Below are 24041 nucleotides of genomic sequence, written 5' to 3'. Positions count from 1 at the left end.
TCAAAGGTTCAAAGTCTCGACACGATCCAGCCGAGGAATAAGAGTCTTATCGACAAACCAGCGGACATTTTATAAACAAAATAAACATTTATATACTTTTAACCACAAATGCTGGTCTTGCACTCGCTGTGATGCGAGACACATTACGTTGAAAGGTCAAGCGGGACGTAGGTGTAAGAACAGACCTATTGTTTACAACGACTAAGTCAAATGCCATTTACAAATGAAATTAATAAACAAAAAGGTAAAACAATGAGCATTTGTGGTTAAAAAGTATATAAATGTTTATTTTGTTTATAAAATGTCCGCTGGTTTGTCTAGATCAGACTCTTATTCGTCGGCTGGATCGTGTCGAGACTTTGAAGCTGCACTGAAACTCACATCTGGACCTTCGACCCGTTGGACCCCATTGAAGTCACTATATGGAGAAACATCCTGGAATGTTTTCCTTAATTTCTTTTCGACTAAAGACAGACGTGAACAATCTTGTATGGCGCAAAATATCAGGAAACTTTAATTCTGAAGTGAACAGTGCGTTGTTAATTAACGGTGGTAATCCCACAGGTGCTCGAACGCCGCTACGCCCCGCGGCGCAGATGTGGGTAGCTCTCCACGGTGCGCGCGATGGCCTCCTGCAGGCTTACCGCGGGCCGGTAACCCATGTCCTGCTTGGCCCGAGCGCAGCTGTAGTAGTGGTGTGTGCCGGCCAGAGCGACTCGCATCGGGGTGAAGGTGGGCTTGATCTGGATGAGCGGGCGCAGCACTAACACCATCAGCCACAGAAGCAGAGATAGCACGTACACCAGTGTGTAGGGCAGGTGGAGCCGAGGAGCGCTGTAGCCCAGACCCACCAGAACCTGCGACAGGAAGTCCCAGAAGCGCACCGGCTCGTCATTCGTTATGTGGTAAGCCTGTTAGTGCGAGAACATTTAAATTGGATGAGGTACAGTTTAAGTTGAAAAAAATGCCTTTGTGGAAATCCAGCTTTTAAATGTTGTTTATGTGTCTATGTGGTGTTTTTAATATGCTTTAAGACAAACCATGTGTAAGTTCATAAGTCGACAGCATTGCTGAGTATTTTCTCCGTAAAACTGCAGTGAACCAAAGACAGTCCAGTGTTTCCTCTAGGATTTTTTCGAGCCGTGGTGGCAGGACCATTTCGCATGGGGGAGGGGGCGTGGCCCATGAGTGATATTCCCATTGGCCACGCCCCCTTATCCCAGGTGTTCAAACCTCCCCTAAGCATTTTTAACATGAAAGGCAAGCAGGGGTGGGGTTAGGGATCAGGGGCGGAGATGGGTAGGTTTAGGGATATGTAAGGTGGGAGGAGGAGTTAGATCCAGATCTAAGGGGTGGGGTTATGGATCAGGGGGTGGGGTTATGGATCAGGGGGTGGGGTTATGGATCAGGGGGCGGAGATGGGTAGGTTTAGGGATATGTAAGGTGGGAGGAGTTAGATCCAGATCTAAGGGGTGGGGTTATGGATCAGGGGGTGGGGTTATGGATCAGGGGGCGGAGATGGGTAGGTTTAGGGATATGTAAGGTGGGAGGAGTTAGATCCAGATCTAAGGGGTGGGGTTATGGATCAGGGGGTGGGGTTATGGATCAGGGGGCGGAGATGGGTAGGTTTAGGGATATGTAAGGTGGGAGGAGTTAGATCCAGATCTAAGGGGTGGGGTTATGATCAGGGGGTGGGGTTAGGGATCAGGGGGCGGAGATGGGTAGGTTTAGGGATATGTAAGGTGGGAGGAGTTGGATCTGGATCTAACTCCTCCCCCTGGATTTCGTGTTGGGCTATGAGGACCATCTCGGATTTTCACCACTGGGGGACTTTAAATTTGAAACCCAGTTAACGGTGATGGATTGTCCATTCGTTGCGCTCACAGGTTTGCTATAACTTTTTACCAGTAGTGGAAGAATTTAATATTTGCCAAACGTTTACACAAGAGCTGTTTGCTAGTAGTGCCATTAGCCAACAAGTTCACCAAGAATAAAAAGCTTTTGTGAGGTTCTCAGACACTTTTTTCAAGACATTTTATGTGAGCAATACCTGTAATATTAAAGCAATTTCACACAGAGGAAGTTCTGCTATGTCATGTTTCTGGCAAGGCAGCATTTTTTCAAAATGCTCAACTAACCATTACTTAATGGGTTTTGCTACAACTACAACTTACATGGCCTCTCTCATGATAAGTAAACAGCTCATTAGTTACAAAAGGTAAAAGCATTTATGATAATATAACATGCTACTAGTAGTTCATTAGCCAGCTAATGAGGGTTACTGCAAGATTCAGATCATACACACTTAAGCCCTATTCGGACGGGATTAGCTTTACAAGGGTCGATGGAGTAATGTCATTTTACCACAGGACGTCTGTAATATTAATGGCCAATTCGCAAGGGATAAGAGATCTCAGTAAAACTAGTGGAAGTGGAAGGGCTAACTTGATTTGCGCTCCCTAATATCACATGTACAAACACATATAACCTATATTTATATATATAAAACAGCTATGGTCCATCCGAACGATTTATTAATTAACTTCTGATTGGATTGTGTTGGTAATAGGCACTTATCTAACGCTAAAAGTAGTGTCGTTCCTCTAACAAGTGCTTTCGATCTTCTTTCTGCTCTGAATGGTGTGTAAAACACTAGAGTTTTGCCACAGACTCGTCCCAGCGTCTAGAACACAACTGAGGCTTCATCAAGCGCCTCCATACTTTAAAAACAGCGGAAAACTGCTTTTTAACAGGAAATGACGGAATATTTACGAACATATTTACAGCGGGTCTATTCACACGGGATTAGCATTACCCGAGGTCATCTTTCAGACCTTTGTACTGAAGGTAAAAGTCGCTGTAATCTTTACTGTAATCTGGCGTTGTCCGTAATGATGACTGAGATGCACATTCAGACGGGACTAAAATCTCTGAGAAGCTCTGGTGATAATGACTTTACCCCTCCTTTAACATGCTAAACTAGTCCCGTCCGAATAGGGCTTTAGTGGTTAAAGACAGCTAATCAAAACAGATCGCTGTCCCAAGCTCCTATTGACCGTATCTCACAAAAACAAAGATTGGCATCACACTAAAAATAAAAAACACACCATGTTTGTTTTTTTCAGAGCATCTAGGAAATTCTCATTTTCCATGACTGGACAATCTCATGACAAAACTCAAGGTCTCTCAGGATGTGCTAACAATCTGCATTTAAAAGGTTTATTGACCATCGCTGCACTTAATGAATGACTGAAACCCCTATGAGAGTTTGTTTTATCACTGCATTTCCCTGGAAATGATAGCCAAAACTTTATGCATCAGTAATGCGGGATGTTTACACAGAAAACACACACACACGCACGCGTGGGACTTGATCTAAGAGAACGCATCTAGAAACACTCCTTCGGCGTCGCGTTCACATACCTGAGCGCAGAGCGGAGAGTCAGCCTTGAGGTGTTCAGCGGCCAAGATATGCCCATGAACCACATTCTCCACATAGGTGAAGTCCACAAGATTGGATCCGTCTCTGCATCATAGAAAGAGCAAATCAGAGTCAGACAGCACTGGTTTATCACATGATGTCCATCACATCAACATGATCAAATAAAATAAAAAACTCAATGTACATTCCTTCTGATGTTTATTCATGTTCATTTCAAGCTGTAAAGCGGAAGATATGAACGGTTCACGTGTACTTCGCCTTAACTGAGTCGCTACAGTGATCTGTCACGCCACATTACATTTATTTTAACATTAGATTTATTTTAATGTGACCTATTATGCAAAATTCACTTTTACATGGTATTTGAACATAAATGTGCAAATGTACACAAACACCCTAACTAAACCATCCCCATAAATCATAAGCAGCAGTCTCAGAATGTCACATAGCATAGAGCAGAGCCCACGCCCACGACTGCTGACGGACTCCGCCCTATTAGCATAGACCCGCCCACAACTGCTGACGGACTCCGCCCCATTAGCATAGACCCACCCACGTCTGCTGACAGACTCCGTCCTATTAGCATAGACCCGCCCACGACTGCTGACGGACTCCGTCCTATTAGCATAGACCCGCCCATGTCTGCTTACGGACTCCGTCCTATTAGCATAGACCCGCCCACGACTGCTGACGGACTCCGCCCCATTAGCATAGACCCACCCACGACTGCTGACGGACTCCGCCCCATTAGCATAGACCCGCCCACGACTGCTGACGGACTCCGTCCCATTAGCATAGACCCGCCCACGACTGCTGACGGACTCTGCTCCATTAGCATAGACCCGCCCACATCTGCTGACGGACTCCATCCTATTAGCATAGACCCGCCCACGACTCCTGACGGACTCCGCATATTAGCATAGACCCGCCCACGACTGCTGACGGCCTCGCCCCATTATCATAGACCCGCCCACGTCTGCTGACGGACTCCGTCCTATTAGCATAGACCCGCCCACGACTGCTGACGGACTCCGCCCTATTAGCATAGACCCGCCCACGACTGCTTACGGACTCCGCCCTATTAGCATAGACCCGCCCACGACTGCTGACGGACTCCGCCCTATTAGCATAGACCCACCCACGACTGCTGACGGACTCCGCCCTATTAGCATAGACCCACCCACGACTGCTGACGGACTCCGCCCTATTAGCATAGACCCACCCACGACTGCTGACGGACTCTGCATATTAGCGTAGACCCGCCCACGACTGCTGACGGACTCTGCATATTAGCGTAGACCCGCCCACGACTGCTGACGGACTCCGCCATATTAGCATAGACCCTCCCACGACTGCTGACGGACTCCGCCATATTAGCATAGACCCGCCCACGACTGCTGACGGACTCCGCCCTATTAGCATAGACCCACCCACGACTGCTGACAGACTCCGCCCTATTAGCATAGACCCGCCCACGACTCCGCCATATTAGCATAGACCCACCCACGACTGCTGACAGACTCCGCCCTATTAGCATAGACCCGCCCACGACTCCTGACGGACTCCGCCATATTAGCATAGACCCGCCCATGACTGCTGACGGACTCCGCCCTATTAGCATAGACCCGCCCACGACTCCTGACGGACTCCGCCCTATTAGCATAGACCCGCCCACGACTGCTGACGGAGTTAGCATGGGGTGTTATGCCCCCTGTATTTTAAGGAAGAACATTAATTTACGATACATTATTCATTCACAAAGAAAACTGTTGTCCTTAAGGCCGTGTGTCCACCAAAGCGTTTTTAGCCAGCCGAAAACGCTAGACGCTCTGCTGAAAACGCCTAGCTTTGGGCGCATGAGAGCGTTTTGGCAGCGCAGTGTTTTTCCCGTTGAGACATTTCGTTGCTATGATACAGAATATCCGCAGCACAGTTTACTTAACAGATTTCGCAGATAATTTGTTTCATACTAAATGTATTTTTCATCCATGTTGTTCGGTTAGCTCTGCTGGTGGATGTTGTACAGAAAGAATGTTGTGACAGTTGGTCGGTGTGGTATTAGTCCCGCCCCTCCTCCACTGTGATTGGACGGCTGGGTTAAAAGTGACAGTGATGAGCGCTGCGTTTTATCCAAAGTTGAACACTTTTCAACTCTCGGCGACCAGTAAAAACGACGGGCGCTCGGCGCTTCAGCGTGAAAAAAACCGCTCAGTGCCTCGTTACGCTCGTGGCGTTTAAAAAAACACGGCGCTCCCATTGAAAACAAACGCCAGGCGCGTGGAAAAACACTTTGGTGGACACACGGCCTTAAGGTTGTTTTTTCCCTCATTTTTTAAATTAAGGCATTAAGAACAATTTCCAATTGATGATTTTTTATTCCTCTTTTTAGTCAACTTTAGCATGGCTGTGTTTACCTATTTACTCCTCCATTTGTCCTGTCGTCGACAGACTCGAGCGAGGGGAGACCGTCAGGAACTGAACACACATCTGTGTACGGTCTCAGTCATTTTAACAACAATAATATAATAAACTTTATTTTACATAGCGCCTTTAAAAGTTGTATCTCAAAGTGCTTAATGGCTTCGGTTGGCTTTTGACTAGTGTAAATATCAGCCGTTAAGTGCCTGAACACCAGTGGGCGGGGCCTATGGTGTGACGACTCATACCTATTCGCCAAGGTCTAGCTCTAGAGGCGGGCATATGCAAATGTATTTGCCCGTGTGACATCACAGATCCCACAATATCCAAACGAGCCAATTTTTGAAGCTTTATTAAATAAATGCTTTGATCATGAGGATGATTTAAGCTATGAAATTTGCAGAATTTAATGATACAAAAACCTCTTAGAGCTAAAAGATCAAGGAGAGTTTGATTTCTCATGTCATGACCCCTTTAAGGATCGATATCAGTTCTTCAAAATGCCCTACAAAAGTGTAAACTCTACCTCGAGTCAACTGGACAGTTCACCAACAGCATCATCAATGGGTGATTCAGGGTGCTTTTAAATATTCCTATTTAGATTAAACATTTCTACACATTTCAGATATATTTCTAAGTAACAGGTGTACACTTTAGCTGCTTAAATTAGCCACCAGCTCTCTAGCTATAGGTATGATTGAAAATAAAGCAATTGGTAGCCATTGAAAAACCCAGAAACTCGTCTATCTCGATCACGATATGTGGTCACAGTGAGCAATAGGCCAAAGAGAGGAATAAGAATATGTATTTTTTCGTTGTTGTCTGTTTAGTTCCCCAAAACACTACCTCCTACAGCGATTGCTCCGGGCTGTAACACAGGCTGTCTGAGGAACCCAACGGTGCAGTGTGCGCCAATTACCTCACGGACTGAACGAAATGTGCTTGCTTTGCAATATCATTGAGTAATTTAACACATCTAGTGGGAACTGGTTCAGTAGAGATGCTCTTTGGTCTAATTTTGTTGATTTCTTGCTCTGAAAACGATATTCTTTATCGTTATGTTCCTACTGCTATGTTTACTTAGCCTGGCTAACGTCAAACAGAGAACACGAGAAAATGAATATTACCACATGTTCATTTTCTCGTGTTTGAGGCGTGTTTTACGAATGTCCAGAGCAGTTTATTGGGTGCTACGAATGTCTATCAAATGCCCCTGTACATAGCTCTTAGCCAAGCGTTTCAATTAGACCAGATGACGTATGTAGAGTGACAGAAATTAGACGAGGAAGACGACGATGGGTAAGAGATTTATGTGTAACCCAGGGCTTAAAGTATTCCGGCACCGTGCCGGATCTCCGGCGTGCGGCCGTGAGGAAAAAATGATTATTTCCACATGCGATTCATTTTTGTCCAGCTTTAACGTGTTAAAATATTTAAGCAATTAACGCAGCATCCGTTCTTTCTGTCATCCTTTAGCAAGGGTTATGATCACGCTCTTATTCACGCAAATGCTTTAAACCACTCATGCGCGACAAGACAAAAGAGAACGCGCATACACACACACACACACTAGTATCGAGTTCTCTTTTGCGCTTGAACGAACACACACATTTATGCCAAAATGTCAGTTTTGTCGAGTTTCCTCACAAGAACAGTCTTAAATTAGTTAAATACAATCTTAAATGGAAGTAAATAGTGAGAGAATGAGATGCGTGAGATCCTGTCAGCAGCGGCAGATCTTAAAGTGACAGGAGCCTCTAATTCTCTCTGTCAGTAAAGTTAACCTAAAGAACAGAGGGGACAGACAAAATTACTCACTGCTCTTGACTAAAGAACGCTTGTAGCTTTGATAAGGATTAATCTATATTTCATTTAAAATGTATGCAGTGCGGACTGTTTTATAACCTTATTCAATTTCTGTATGGTCCAGGTAAATGACATTTATTATGGGTTTAAGTGAGGATTGTTTTAAGTTCACTTAAATTAAAGGTTTTTATATTTTTTGAAGCCTAATTTGGGGGAAAATCATTTTCATCGAGACATCAGTAGCTATAATATGAGTGATACTGGCTTTCAGTTATAAAAAGATGGCATTAAGATAGATACAGCTGTAATACTTGAAAATAAATGGTGCCATTGAAGATAAGTTCATCCCCCCTCCCAAAAAAAAGGTTCAGGCTCAGGAATTTTTTTCACTTTAACCCCTGGTAACCGATGGCGTATGTATCTAAGGCTGCATGGAAAGGTAACTTCGCGTCTGCTGCCATGTTGGATCCATAAGTATACACAAACTGCTTCGGTGAGGCGAAAATCACCGAAGCGGAGGCGAAAATCTGGTCCATGGTATCCAGACTGCCTAGCAGCGTGAATAAAATCCCGCTGCGTAAAGGCGGTATGGGGAAACCCAGGCTAATGTTTACTAGGGCTGGGTAAAAATTATAGATTTCTCAATTTTAATCGATTCTCATTTTTACGAACCGATATCGAGTCTTAAACCCCAAGAATCGATTAGGCTAATCATCCTGTTTCCAGTTGATGAATGGATGGGATGAGCGCTACGATGCTCCATTCAATGAATCACAATCTTTGTGCTTTGTTACTATTGATATGAAACACAGTCTCAGATTTCAAATTACGTCCATTTTCTTATGAAATTCAAAAACATAAACCGTTTTGGCGCTGTGGCGTGAGATCGCTCTGGCACCGCTCGAGAGAAGCACATGATCTCCTCTTCCGCCTTAATAATACCAGTTACAGCGCCAAATAAACATGAATGAGCGTCTGAAAGTGTGTTAAAAGATAGAGTACAACTTATCGAAATCCATATCATGTCACATGGAAATAATATATCAATATATCAACCGTGGAAAGACGTCAGTAAAACAGCGTCATGTAACGTCACATTTACCTCAGAAAAACCATATCCAGTGCCCATAAACTCGTATAATTTTTAATGATCTTCAATATTTAATGCATGTTTGAATAAATCTGGCAAGTTTTTATAACAGCCACCATTTAAATGTTTATATTTCATATAATTATTATTATATATAAAAAAAAAAAAGTGTTTGTATACAAATCAGTCAACTTTTACCTTCAATATTATAGTCGGCTAATAAAGCCTGTTAGGCTTGCTGACTCCCATAGTTCACAGCATTAGTTAAGAGATTTGTTTTCCTTGAGAACATTTGCCATGTGTTGGACCTGATATCCAAAATAATCAATATTGAATCGAAATCGAATTGTGAAATTTCTGTCAATACCCAGCCCTAATGTTTACTAATATAACATGTCATGTCATGTCGAATGCTGACAGACAGGATCATATTCGAGGTGTGATTCTGCCACCCAGTGGACTAACCCGCTCTGCTGCCGAGACCTTATAGGAGCCTCTCTTTTCTGTGGCCTTTGGATCAATGTAGTTTTATTGCAGTTTTTACAATCATTAGGACACATTTCTCAATAGTTAGGTCACTTTTTATACTGATATTTGTAATGTTCTTTGTGTTTGGTGATCAAATGAAACTCTGCATACACGTTCCCTTCAGACATGACCACACACACACACACACACACACACACACACACGTTCAAGTGCTGTGAAACACATTCTTGTCTAGTGAAAGCCTAACATCTTCACTCATTTATCAAGTTAACTTAATCAAGTCTTTCAGCCAAACATCCCCTCTCTCACCCGATGATGAACTTCATCTTTCCCCTGCGGGCCGAATCCACCAGGATGGGCACTAACTGAGGGTCCCGGGGCCCGAAGATGCCATGAGGACGGATGGCGACGGTGAGGAAACCCTTCTCTTTACTGCAGGCCTCCAACACCAGCTGGACACAGAGGACACGGAGCATGAGGATCCAGCACAGCAGTCAAAGTAAAGAGATCATTTCAGAGGAGAGCTGAAGATCAATACTATGGAAGCTAGTTTCCGCCACAGAATAAAACACTTAAAAAAATAATTGCGACATTTTATTGACTATTTCTCAGAATGGCGAGATATAAACTCACAAGTGCGTGTTAAAAAGTCCAATTCTAAAGAATTTTTTTTTTTTCTCAGAATTGTGAGTTTATAAGCAATTCGGACTATATAACAAGCGATTCTGACTTTATAACAAGCGATTCTGACTATATAACAAGCGATTCTGACTTTATAACAAGCGATTCTGACTTTATAACAAGCGATTCTGACTTTATAACAAGCGATTCTGACTTTATAACAAGCGATTCCGACTTTATAACAAGCGATTCCGACTTTATAACAAGCGATTCTGACTTTATAACAAGCGATTCTGACTTTATAACAAGCGATTCTGACTATATAACAAGCAATTCTGACTTTATAACAAGCGATTCTGACTATATAACAAGCGATTCTGACTTTATAACAAGCGATTCGGACTATATAACAAGCGATTCTGACTTTATAACAAGCGATTCTGACTTTATAACAAGCGATTCTGACTTTATAACAAGCGATTCTGACTTTATAACAAGCGATTCTGACTATATAACAAGCGATTCTGACTTTATAACAAGCGATTCTGACTTTATAACAAGCAATTCTGACTATATAACAAGCGATTCTGACTATATAACAAGCGATTCTGACTTTATAACAAGCGATTCGGACTATATAACAAGCGATTCTGACTTTATAACAAGCGATTCTGACTTTATAACAAGCGATTCTGACTTTATAACAAGCGATTCTGACTTTATAACAAGCGATTCGGACTATATAACAAGCGATTCCGACTTTATAACAAGCGATTCTGACTTTATAACAAGCGATTCTGACTTTATAACAAGCGATTCGGACTATATAACAAGCGATTCTGACTTTATAACAAGCGATTCGGACTATATAACAAGCGATTCGGACTATATAACAAGCGATTCTGACTATATAACAAGCAATTCTGACTTTATAACAAGCGATTCTGACTTTATAACAAGCGATTCTGACTTTATAACAAGCGATTCTGACTTTATAACAAGCGATTCGGACTTTATAACAAGCGATTCCGACTTTATAACAAGCGATTCCGACTTTATAACAAGCGATTCGGACTTTATAACAAGCGATTCTGACTTTATAACAAGCAATTCTGACTTTATAACAAGCGATTCGGACTATATAACAAGCGATTCGGACTTTATAACAAGCGATTCGGACTTTATAACAAGCGATTCGGACTTTATAACAAGCGATTCTGACTTTATAACAAGCGATTCGGACTATATAACAAGCGATTCCGACTTTATAACAAGCGATTCGGACTTTATAACAAGCGATTCTGACTTTATAACAAGCGATTCTGACTATATAACAAGCGATTCTGACTTTATAACAAGCGATTCGGACTTTATAACAAGCGATTCGGACTTTATAACAAGCGATTCTGACTTTATAACAAGCGATTCTGACTATATAACAAGCGATTCGGACTATATAACAAGCGATTCCGACTTTATAACAAGCGATTCGGACTTTATAACAAGCGATTCCGACTTTATAACAAGCGATTCTGACTTTATAACAAGCGATTCTGACTTTATAACAAGCGATTCTGACTTTATAACAAGCGATTCTGACTATATAACAAGCGATTCTGACTTTATAACAAGCGATTCGGACTATATAACAAGCGATTCGGACTTTATAACAAGCGATTCGGACTATATAACAAGCGATTCCGACTTTATAACAAGCGATTCTGACTATATAACAAGCGATTCGGACTTTATAACAAGCGATTCGGACTATATAACAAGCGATTCCGACTTTATAACAAGCGATTCTGACTTTATAACAAGCGATTCTGACTTTATAACAAGCGATTCGGACTATATAACAAGCGATTCGGACTTTATAACAAGCGATTCTGACTTTATAACAAGCGATTCGGACTTTATAACAAGCGATTCTGACTTTATAACAAGCGATTCTGACTTTATAACAAGCGATTCTGACTTTATAACAAGCGATTCTGACTTTATAACAAGCGATTCCGACTTTATAACAAGCGATTCTGACTTTATAACAAGCGATTCTGACTTTATAACAAGCGATTCGGACTATATAACAAGCGATTCTGACTTTATAACAAGCGATTCCGACTTTATAACAAGCGATTCGGACTATATAACAAGCGATTCTGACTTTATAACAAGCAATTCTGACTTTATAACAAGCGATTCTGACTTTATAACAAGCGATTCTGACTTTATAACAAGCGATTCTGACTTTATAACAAGCGATTCTGACTTTATAACAAGCGATTCTGACTTTATAACAAGCGATTCTGACTTTATAACAAGCGATTCCGACTTTATAACAAGCGATTCCGACTTTATAACAAGCGATTCGGACTTTATAACAAGCGATTCGGACTTTATAACAAGCGATTCTGACTTTATAACAAGCGATTCGGACTATATAACAAGCGATTCGGACTTTATAACAAGCGATTCGGACTTTATAACAAGCGATTCGGACTTTATAACAAGCGATTCTGACTTTATAACAAGCGATTCGGACTATATAACAAGCGATTCCGACTTTATAACAAGCGATTCGGACTTTATAACAAGCGATTCTGACTTTATAACAAGCGATTCTGACTATATAACAAGCGATTCGGACTTTATAACAAGCGATTCGGACTTTATAACAAGCGATTCGGACTTTATAACAAGCGATTCTGACTTTATAACAAGCGATTCTGACTATATAACAAGCGATTCGGACTATATAACAAGCGATTCCGACTTTATAACAAGCGATTCGGACTTTATAACAAGCGATTCTGACTTTATAACAAGCGATTCTGACTATATAACAAGCGATTCGGACTATATAACAAGCGATTCCGACTTTATAACAAGCGATTCTGACTATATAACAAGCGATTCGGACTTTATAACAAGCGATTCGGACTATATAACAAGCGATTCCGACTTTATAACAAGCGATTCTGACTTTATAACAAGCGATTCTGACTTTATAACAAGCGATTCGGACTATATAACAAGCGATTCGGACTTTATAACAAGCGATTCGGACACAAGCGATTCTGACTTTATAACAAGCGATTCTGACTTTATAACAAGCGATTCTGACTTTATAACAAGCGATTCGGACTATATAACAAGCGATTCCGACTTTATAACAAGCGATTCTGACTTTATAACAAGCGATTCTGACTTTATAACAAGCGATTCCGACTTTATAACAAGCGATTCTGACTTTATAACAAGCGATTCTGACTTTATAACAAGCGATTCGGACTATATAACAAGCGATTCTGACTTTATAACAAGCGATTCTGACTTTATAACAAGCGATTCGGACTTTATAACAAGCGATTCTGACTTTATAACAAGCGATTCTGACTTTATAACAAGCGATTCGGACTATATAACAAGCAATTCTGACTTTATAACAAGCGATTCGGACTTTATAACAAGCGATTCGGACTTTATAACAAGCGATTCTGACTTTATAACAAGCGATTCTGACTTTATAACAAGCGATTCTGACTTTATAACAAGCGATTCTGACTTTATAACAAGCGATTCTGACTATATAACAAGCGATTCTGACTTTATAACAAGCGATTCGGACTATATAACAAGCGATTCCGACTTTATAACAAGCGATTCTGACTTTATAACAAGCGATTCTGACTTTATAACAAGCGATTCGGACTATATAACAAGCGATTCCGACTTTATAACAAGCGATTCTGACTTTATAACAAGCGATTCTGACTTTATAACAAGCGATTCTGACTTTATAACAAGCGATTCTGACTTTATAACAAGCGATTCGGACTATATAACAAGCAATTCTGACTTTATAACAAGCGATTCGGACTATATAACAAGCGATTCTGACTTTATAACAAGCGATTCTGACTTTATAACAAGCGATTCGGACTATATAACAAGCGATTCTGACTTTATAACAAGCGATTCTGACTTTATAACAAGCGATTCGGACTATATAACAAGCGATTCGGACTTTATAACAAGCGATTCTGACTTTATAACAAGCGATTCGGACTATATAACAAGCGATTCGGACTTTATAACAAGCGATTCGGACTTTATAACAAGCGATTCCGACTTTATAACAAGCGATTCCGACTTTATAACAAGCGATTCCGACTTTATAACAAGCGATTCTGACTTTATAACAAGCGATTCCTACTATATAACAAGCGATTCCGACTTTATAACAAGCGATTCGGACTATATAACAAGCGATTCTGACTTTATAACAAGCGATTCTGACTTTATAACAAGCGATTCTGACTTTATAACAAGCGATTCGGACTATATAACAAGCGATTCTGACTTTATAACAAGCGATTCTGACTTTATAACAAGCGATTCTGACTTTATAACAAGCGATTCTGACTTTATAACAAGCGATTCTGACTTTATAACAAGCGATTCTGACTTTATAACAAGCGATTCTGACTTTATAACAAGCGATTCGGACTTTATAACAAGCGATTCGGACTATATAACAAGCGATTCTGACTTTATAACAAGCGATTCTGACTTTATAACAAGCGATTCTGACTTTATAACAAGCGATTCGGACTATATAACAAGCGATTCTGACTTTATAACAAGCGATTCTGACTTTATAACAAGCGATTCGGACTATATAACAAGCGATTCGGACTTTATAACAAGCGATTCGGACTATATAACAAGCGATTCGGACTTTATAACAAGCGATTCGGACTTTATAACAAGCGATTCCGACTTTATAACAAGCGATTCCGACTTTATAACAAGCGATTCCGACTTTATAACAAGCGATTCTGACTTTATAACAAGCGATTCTGACTTTATAACAAGCGATTCTGACTTTATAACAAGCGATTCTGACTTTATAACAAGCGATTCTGACTTTATAACAAGCGATTCTGACTTTATAACAAGCGATTCTGACTTTATAACAAGCGATTCTGACTTTATAACAAGCGATTCCGACTTTATAACAAGCGATTCTGACTATATAACAAGCGATTCTGACTTTATAACAAGCGATTCGGACTTTATAACAAGCGATTCTGACTTTATAACAAGCGATTCTGACTTTATAACAAGCGATTCTGACTATATAACAAGCGATTCCGACTTTATAACAAGCGATTCGGACTATATAACAAGCGATTCTGACTTTATAACAAGCGATTCGGACTTTATAACAAGCGATTCTGACTTTATAACAAGCGATTCTGACTTTATAACAAGCGATTCGGACTATATAACAAGCGATTCTGACTTTAGAACAAGCGATTCTGACTTTATAACAAGCGATTCTGACTTTATAACAAGCGATTCTGACTTTATAACAAGCGATTCTGACTTTATAACAAGCGATTCTGACTTTATAACAAGCGATTCTGACTTTATAACAAGCTATTCTGACTTTATAACAAGCGATTCGGACTTTATAACAAGCGATTCGGACTTTATAACAAGCGATTCCGACTATATAACAAGCGATTCGGACTTTATAACAAGCGATTCGGACTATATAACAAGCGATTCGGACTTTATAACAAGCGATTCGGACTTTATAACAAGCGATTCCGACTATATAACAAGCGATTCGGACTTTATAACAAGCGATTCGGACTATATAACAAGCGATTCTGACTATATAACAAGCGATTCTGACTATATAACAAGCGATTCTGACTTTATAACAAGCGATTCCGACTTTATAACAAGCGATTCGGACTTTATAACAAGCGATTCCGACTTTATAACAAGCGATTCCGACTTTATAACAAGCGATTCCGACTTTATAACAAGCGATTCCGACTTTATAACAAGCGATTCTGACTTTATAACAAGCGATTCTGACTTTATAACAAGCAATTCTGACTTTATAACAAGCAATTCTAACTGTATATCTCCCAATTGCATGTTATAAATTTGCAATTCTGAGAAAAAAAAAGTCAGAATTGCGAGTTAATATCTCACAATTCATTCACAATTCGGACTTTATCATGCAGTCTAAGATAAAAAGTTAGAATTGTGAGAAAGAGTCGCAATTACCTTTTTTATTTGTTATTCTATGGCGGAAACAGACTTCCATACAGTGAGGAGTAAAGTAATAGAGAGGAATAATGCCTCAGATATGATTCATACACACCTTCTCCTGCTGGATTTTGGTCGCTGTATAATAATCAATCGGCTTTTTTGCATAAGGCAAATCCTCTTTCCCATTCTTGATGTCGGTTCCTTCAAACACCACACTAGCACTGCTGGTCAATATTAATTTCTGTAAATCATCATTTAAAAGAATATTCCAGATTAAACAGACTTAATGCTGCCAACTACCACAGAAACACATTTGAAATCCCTTGGTGGACAGAGACACTGTGCATATTGTAGAAAACAGAATTAAATGTACCAAATGAATACATGTGCATACTTTAGCATGATGCGGCTCACATCGCAGAACCATCAAAATATATATATATATATATATATATATATATATATTTTTTTTTTTTTATGTACAGAGTCAGTCATGTACTTTATACTTGGGTTGATATGTTTTTTTAATGTTTGGAAAGAAGTCTCTTCTGCTCACCAAGGCTGTTTATTTGTAATATATAAAAAAAAATTTACTGCATTTTTTATCAATGTAAACTGGCTGTTCTCTATGTGCATATATAGTATGCTGCATTTATTTGATAAAACAGTAAAAGTAGTTAGTAATTGTTTTAAAATGACTCCTATAAATAAATATATAGTAAAGTGTAATTTATTCCTGTGATCAAAGCTGAATGTTCAGCATCATTACTCCAGTCTTCAGTGTCACATGATCCTTCAGAAATCAGTATAATTTGAGGATTTGATGTTCAGAAACATTTATGATTATTATCCATGTTGAAACCAGTTATGCTGCTTCATATTTCTGACCCCATTGGCAGTTTTTTTTAAAGCATAAACAATTAACTTGAGAAAACTTAAAAAACAGACTTAATATCTTCAGTCATTTTGCTTCAAGTAAATGTTGTTTTAAGAACATATACATATATATATATATATATATACACACATTTAAAAAAAAAAAACACTGAGGAAGAACATTTTTAGGGATTCTTTAATGAACAATGTTCAAAAGAAAGACATTTATTTTATTAGAAATATTTTATAACATTATTAATGTCTTTACTGGCATTTTTTGATAGATTTAATGCATTCTTGCTGGAAATTACATTTATTTACACTCAATACATTTTAATATGGGACGCCAGAGAAACGTTTAGTTGAACTTTAGCTCATTTACTTTAGCTTTAGTAGACTTTAAGTGAATATTATGTATTAGTGTATACACAATATTTTCACAAAAATTAGTTTGAGATAAAATAACTGTTAAACCTCCTGTTACAGCCCCTGTACCTGTGTTTACCATCGCTTCCCAGTGCTTTCTGTGTAAAGTTATATCCAATCTTACGCACGACGTGGAATTATTAGGGGTGTAACGAGACCCTCGTGTCACGATTCAATACATATCACGATACGATATTATTGCGATACTCCAAGACATATGATAAACAAACAATGTTCTTTTAATTAAAATAAAAGTGTGTAAATGAATAGTCTTGGACTCGGTGCTGAAACCCAAAGCACAGGACAATAGAGACAGCAGAATAACAATATTCATGCTTCTGAAGATGAAAACACTGAATTATTGTAGATGAATATGCTTGATCTCTGTCACTGACTATATATCGTCGCTGCCCGATGAAACTCACGTATGTCCAAAACGGTTACTTTTCAGGAAGTGAAAAAAACACCGTAATTTCAAAAGCAGTTGAACGTAGCGTTGTCATACTTGGTACAGCATCTTTAAATGTAACCATATAATTACCAGTGTAATGATATAATCCACATTTGACCAAAATCGAGTTTAAATGGACATACGTGCATATTTTACAGTAACGGTGGTCGATACGCGTTCTTCCGATCATTAATTAGAATGGCCAAGTCGCGTTTCATATTGACAGATGAATAGGCTACGCTCAGTTTATTAAATAGCCTACGTCTCAGTTTATTAAATACGCTCAGTTTATTAAAGGTCTCTTGCAAACTATGAAGGGACAATTAATCAATACACTCATTGCTGAGCCCAGGGCCGGCGCGTCCATAGGCGAACTAGGCTTGCATAGAGCGGCACTTTTGTAAGGGCTGCAAAATGTGTGCCAACCGGGAATGAACAATTCACAAAATAGGCTAGGCTATATGATCATATAATCATACATAATCAGAGAGTAGCCTTTTTCTTTTCGTTTTGAATTATTTCGTTTAAAGACTTTTCAAGCTTTGTGCATTTGATGTATTTCTCATGTCTGTGTGAGGCATACACTGTTAAGTTAGGATGAGATGCGCTCCAGTTAACGTGCAATGCAAGTGACCGCGCGGGCGCCTCCATGATTATATTGTCTGCTATATATTTTCTTCTTATTTATTGAATCCACTCCAGGCAATTGGTTGATGAAAAATGGATTAAAATTAAGATACAATTTATACAAAACGAAATTCACAAGAAAGGTTTTCTACAAAATAAAACTTAATGAAGTGGTCAAAATCATGTCTGACACTCCATGTCTCAAATTGTGCATCCTATTTCTCATGCTGTTCACATTTCATAAATCAACAAAAATGGAAGAAAAAACAACATAATATTTTAACAAATATGAAACTAAATGCGCTCATTTAATGGCTACAACAGTATAGTAGACCTACAGACTCTTTTTGTACAAATTGCTGCACATTCATTTAATTCTGAATTTTGCACACACAAGTTAAAAGGCTTCAAATCATGTTCACGGATAATTGTGCGTGCATTTATTAATCATTATGATACTAAAACAATAACAAAGTAGGCTATGCTATGTAGCCTACAAAAAAAGCTGCACCCTTTTTTTTACATTTCATCTTTCATTCCGAAATGAACGAAAAAGTACACCGACCCAACATGTATTAGCCTTTTTACCCGTTATCAATCTAAATTAATCTCGTTTTTAATTTAACTTAATTTCGTTTTTCTTTATTTAAATTTCGTTTTTTTCTTTATTCAATTTTCGTTATTCTTTATTTAAATCTACCCTTTACTGTGTCAGTAATTTATTAGTCAGACAATATTAGACTACCTTAAAAGTAGGCTATTGTTAACAGACCCGTGCGTTAACATCTCAGTGACAATTACTTCCTCTAGACCATTTACCGGTAAATAACAGTTGTGAATATATTGCGAATATATAATAAACTTGAACAGTGTTGTCAAAAACAAACATTTGCTTATAGGCCTACTTTACCTCACAGAGTTATTCGGCTATACCATAGGTCGGCAACCCGCGGCTCTAGAACCGCATGCGGCTCTTAAGCACCGCCCTAGTGGCTCCCTGGAGCTTTTTCAAAAATTTGAAAATGGAAAAAATATTTTTTGTTTTAATATAATTTCTGTAGGATGAAAAACATGACAAGCATTCTTAAAGTTTTTCGACGTTGTAAAAATGTGTATAATAAATATTTAATTTCAACATTTCTGTCAACGAAGAATTTACGTCATAGACTGTGACACACGTGTCTGTCAGATCGGCGTGATGCCAGACCGGTGGCTGACAAACAAACCGGCGGGTGTGTCATGGGCCATGGATCCCAAGGGGGAAAAGAGAAAGATAGCTGAGCACTCCCAACGCACTCTAGTGCGGCGCGGGACTAGATTTGATGGCCGAGTGCGAGCGCCGGCGCGTGCGGTAATGCACTCACTCTACTAAAACAAAATAGAAACGATTTACAGGCCAGAATTTCTATTCATAACATGTTTGCAGCGTTGAGCGATATAGCCAATCACAGACATATGTGTTGATTTCTTGAACGCAATGGCCAATCAGAAGCATTTAAGATAGACTCCCCTCACGCTCAAAACTGACTTTTCTGTTCAGTGCTGAATTCTGTATGCTGGCAAATCCTCCAAATATAACGAACAACGTGTGGAAATTATGAAAGATTCATTGTGCAGTCAGCTTCATTGATAATAACAGAGATGTGTGAGATCGCGATGAACTGTCAGCTTTTTAGGAATTATTAAGAGAGCGCACTTTGCGCGCATTCAGTCATGCCAAACCATGCACGCATAGTAAACTGCTTGCTTCTATGTTAAATTAACAGTGGTTTGTGTTTTAATGCTTTAATAACAAATAATTTATCAGGAGGATGTATGGTGGCGACACGTAGGCTAACTTGAAAGTATTTGGAGGTAGCCTACAGAAAAAAGTGTATTTGCGGGCGGGAGGGGGGGACAAAACATAAATGTTGCGGGCGGGAGAAAGAAAGTTGAGAACGTCAGTTATAACAACCCACGCATTAAAAAATGGTCGGGTTCAAATCGGGCTCGGGCTCATAATTACGTTTAATGTGTCGGGCCGGGCTTGATTTTTTGGGCCCGATCTAAGCTCTAATTTGTAGCCTACTTATCATTTTGATACTAGAGGGCTAATATAACACTTACAGCATGTGTTGCCTTCATTATAAGGCTTATATAAAGCTTTTAATTTTTTGCGGCTCCAGAAATATTTTTTTATTTTTATTTTGGTCCAATATGGCTCTTTCAACATTTTGGGTTGCCGACCCCTGGGCTATACAATCCTGAGCTTCCAGAGACGCTTAGACCTGCGAGATTTCCTCCACAGGGCGGGAGATACGCGGTGATTGACAACTTTGACACCAAATGGATATACGTGGAAATCAGATGACATGATTTCACAACTTTTCATTGGTCATTTAGACATGTGAAGCATACGGTATACGGAAATGAACCTGGACATTCTATCCGTCGAAAAATCTCAAAATCGGCAAAATGGACATACGCGGTTTTCATCGGACAGCGACGATATATTTATAATAATGTCGGCCACTTTTACTGGTAACATCAGACATCCGGCATTATCAGCACACACACACATTCCCCCAGTGCATTATTATACATTAATTTTTATTTTGGGTAACTATCCACGATACATATTGTTGCATTTTTGTATTGCGATATATTGTGACATGATATATTGATACACCCTTAGGACTTCTAACACATACCTGAACTCCGGCCTCCAGACAGGCCTGTATGACCGTCCGTGTGCCGTCGATGTTGACCCTCTGAAACAGAGCTCGGTCGTCACTGCCCGGAGCCGGAGACGCGCAGTGAAACACTATAGACACTTCCTTCAAAGCCGACAGCAAAGCCTGGAGGAGACATGAGGAGAACAGCTGAGAGCGAGAAGACCACAGGGGATCGCTCAGACTAGGGGAGAACTAATGTTTCCCATAGGAACGTTTTCCTGGTTGTGTTCGCGCCGCCAGTAGAGCTCTGACGTGACGTAAGACACACTTGTGGTTGTGACTTATTTTGATGGCGCTGAGAACGCCAGAGGCCTGTCTAACAGTCTAATACGGTATTAGACAGAACTGTTGTACACAAGTAGACAGTAATGAGCAGTTATTAGCGTATGGCGTGTGGTTGATGTCCAGTGTTGCGGAGCAGAAATACAGAATCATGTTTCTCTTGCTCTCCTCAAAGTTGCGTTGGAGTTTCTCCTCAGCGTAAAGGTTGAGAGGCTCATCTATCACTGTTATACATGTGCGTAGAGTTAGTTTCTGTAGTAAATATATAGGCTATAATCTGTGTGTTTACACAGCCTTTTTGAAAATGGCGGCTGCTGGTGTTTCCCGTACGTTTGGCCAATCAGCGAACACTGACGTCACTGTAGATCCTATAGCGCTGGTTTAGACCGACTCTGGAGTAAATTAGTTCCTCTAAAATCGTTCCTAGAACTAAAATCATTCCCAGTTCCTGCGGGAAAACCAGGAACTTTCACCAACAGTTCTAGGAACTAGGAAAATGTGTGTGCTAGTGACTCTGAACGATCCTCACCTGTTTGTCACACAAGTCTCCTTGGTGAAACGTCACTCCCGGAAGCTCATAGGCCTGTCTGATGTCGAACACACTCACGGTGTATCCGCGGTCCACTAACCGCTCCACGAGGTGCCGGCCCAGAAACCCCGAGCCCCCAATGACGGCACAGCGCTTGCTGCTCTGCGGAGGAAAACCAGCACAGCCTCGTAAACAGCTGGACTCACTGCCACTCGCTGGCAGAAGAGAAGATGAAGCATCCATAAACCACAATGTTGGACAATTAACACAGTTTAAACACAAGTAGATAAACACAAACATACACAAATGACAATAAATAAATAAAAGTGAACGGAATCCATGATGGTCATACAGTCAAACATTATTCAGACACCAGATAATTTTTTTTTTTTTTTTTTTTTTTTTTTTTACTAGTGTGTGCCGGACACTATAGTTCATTTATGTAAGTGAGGAGAGCAGAATAAAGTAAACTGTGATATATTACACCCATAAACTCTTCATACAGTGACTACCAGTAAAAATTTTGGACCAAAAATGATTCCTCCACTTTGAGCTGATCATGTTTTGCTGAAGTGTGTTTTCTGTAATTGCTAATGCTCTTTTTACACACACTGAACAACATGAAGCATTGCTTGGTCACTGGTTGAGCTAAACTGGTATTATCTAATTGTGTAGTTAAATTGAACAGCTGACAGATATTCAACATAATTCATGTGTGAGAGTCTAACAGAAGGACGGACAAAACCAGTCAAATATCCACTGATCTGAGAACTCTGAGTTCTGCTCATGTTTATCACCATTTTCTAAACTATAGCGAATAAACTGATACTGTGAGAAATGCTGAAGGTGTGTGAATACATGTTGGTTTGACTGTGTTACAAAGGAGCAATAAGGAGTGTAAAACGTTTTACAGAGTTTTACACTGTACAGATCATGTATAAAGTATTTAATAAATTTTCTTCCAAATTTTTTTCAGAGGCTGTTCGAAATCAGAGAAAGTCCATATAAACTAAGAGGAATGTATGCGTTTAAAAAAAGTAAGGACAAAAACTAATACAAAAAATAGATGCATATCTGTCAACCTAAGGAATATTTGTGATAAGAAATTAATTGTGCAGTTCACTCTGTAAATTCAACACGTAAATAATTATATAATTCAAAATGAATGATTTGTGTATGTAATATTTAAACTATTGTGTAATAATATCTAAAATGTGTACCTTTATAATCATGAATGTACATTTTGGAAATTGTCTTATGTAACTGTTTGTTTTGTATGAATCAAATCCAGAGAAAAAAAGTGACGCTCATTAGATAATTATGTATAAAGGGTAGGAATAATAAGCAAAGGCTTTAGCCTACACCTTTTCGGTTATTATGCACACACACAATTTGTAGTTTTGAGTATTACAGGATTTCTTTTTTTCACTGATTTGAGAACTTTATCCTCAAAACAGTGAGGCTCAAACAAACAGATTGAATCCAATATTTGGTGGTATGGTGGCATAAAGAGAGATTTATAAGCAATTATTTTCAGGCCGGTCATTTTTAACCAGGAACATCACAAGTGTTAAAGGTTTATATACACTTATTATTCAACAATATTACTGATTTTACTGCAGTGAGTGACTGATGTTTTCTGCACGGCTGCTGTATAGATAAACTAAAGTAATAATCGATGATCTTTACAACAGAACTGAATCAACTTCAGCCGAACAATGACACTAGTTTCTTTTAAAGCTTCTGTACAGAGGAAATTAACTCTGTTTGGATCATTGATTGAATCACTGTAAAGCTGCTTTGAAACATTATGTATTGTATAAAGCGCTATATAGACATTAAAGGCGACTTGACTCAGGTGATAGTGAGGTGTTTCAGGTGTTCATACACTCACCGGTCTGATACGAGTTGCCATGTGTGTTTCTCTCAGCTCTCCCGACGGCAGTCTACAGGACAACCACAAATACACTGGCTAATTACTTCTTAAAAACTGTCACACGCTGGATAACCATTTACTGCACACTTTATACTATTTTAGGTTTTACTCCGAATGAACAGTTCGCTACAACCAAACATACTTTTACAAACTAGTTATCCTCGAAGCCCAGTTTACAAGATACAGTTTGTTCTAGTCCCGTAAAGTTTCAGTTAGCAATAACAGCACTCACCTGTTCAACTTACATTCGAGTTAC

At 39.5% G+C, this 24041-nt stretch overlaps 1 protein-coding gene across 3 annotated transcripts; it reads right to left on the bottom strand.

Moving 5' to 3' along the window:
- Positions 1-543: 543 nt before the first annotated feature.
- Positions 544-24041, bottom strand: nsdhl (NAD(P) dependent steroid dehydrogenase-like). Of its 3 annotated transcripts, none has more exons than XM_056265186.1 (8): positions 24018-24041; positions 23744-23795; positions 21850-22011; positions 21015-21161; positions 16057-16185; positions 9555-9697; positions 3424-3526; positions 544-911 (listed from the first exon to the last, which is right to left on the bottom strand). In XM_056265186.1, the coding sequence occupies exons 2-8, from the start codon at positions 23762-23764 to the stop codon at positions 579-581; spliced, it is 1038 nt and encodes a 345-aa protein (XP_056121161.1). In that variant the 5' UTR covers positions 23765-23795; positions 24018-24041; the 3' UTR covers positions 544-578. The 3 variants fall into 3 exon arrangements, with proteins under 3 accessions (XP_056121161.1, XP_056121159.1, XP_056121162.1); XM_056265184.1 differs by lacking the exon at positions 24018-24041 and adding an exon at positions 23928-23952; XM_056265187.1 differs by lacking the exons at positions 21015-21161; positions 24018-24041 and adding an exon at positions 23928-23964.

The sequence above is a fragment of the Rhinichthys klamathensis genome, unplaced genomic scaffold (genome assembly GCF_029890125.1).
Source record: "Rhinichthys klamathensis goyatoka isolate OS25496 unplaced genomic scaffold, OSU_Roscu_1.1 h1tg000230l_1, whole genome shotgun sequence".
Lineage (NCBI taxonomy): Eukaryota > Metazoa > Chordata > Actinopteri > Cypriniformes > Leuciscidae > Rhinichthys > Rhinichthys klamathensis.
This window is presented reverse-complemented; position numbering and strand designations above follow the sequence as displayed.

Bases quoted from the DNA above. Each gene is read 5' to 3' on its own strand.
- nsdhl (XM_056265186.1), bottom strand. From the start codon at position 23,764: ATGGCAACTCGTATCAGACCG. The intron at 22,012-23,743 runs GTGAGTGTATGA...TTTCCTCCGCAG, and splicing joins TGGCAACTCGTATCAGACCG to AGCAGCAAGCGCTGTGCCGT. The intron at 21,162-21,849 runs GTGAGGATCGTT...TGTCTCCTCCAG, and splicing joins GAGACTTGTGTGACAAACAG to GCTTTGCTGTCGGCTTTGAA.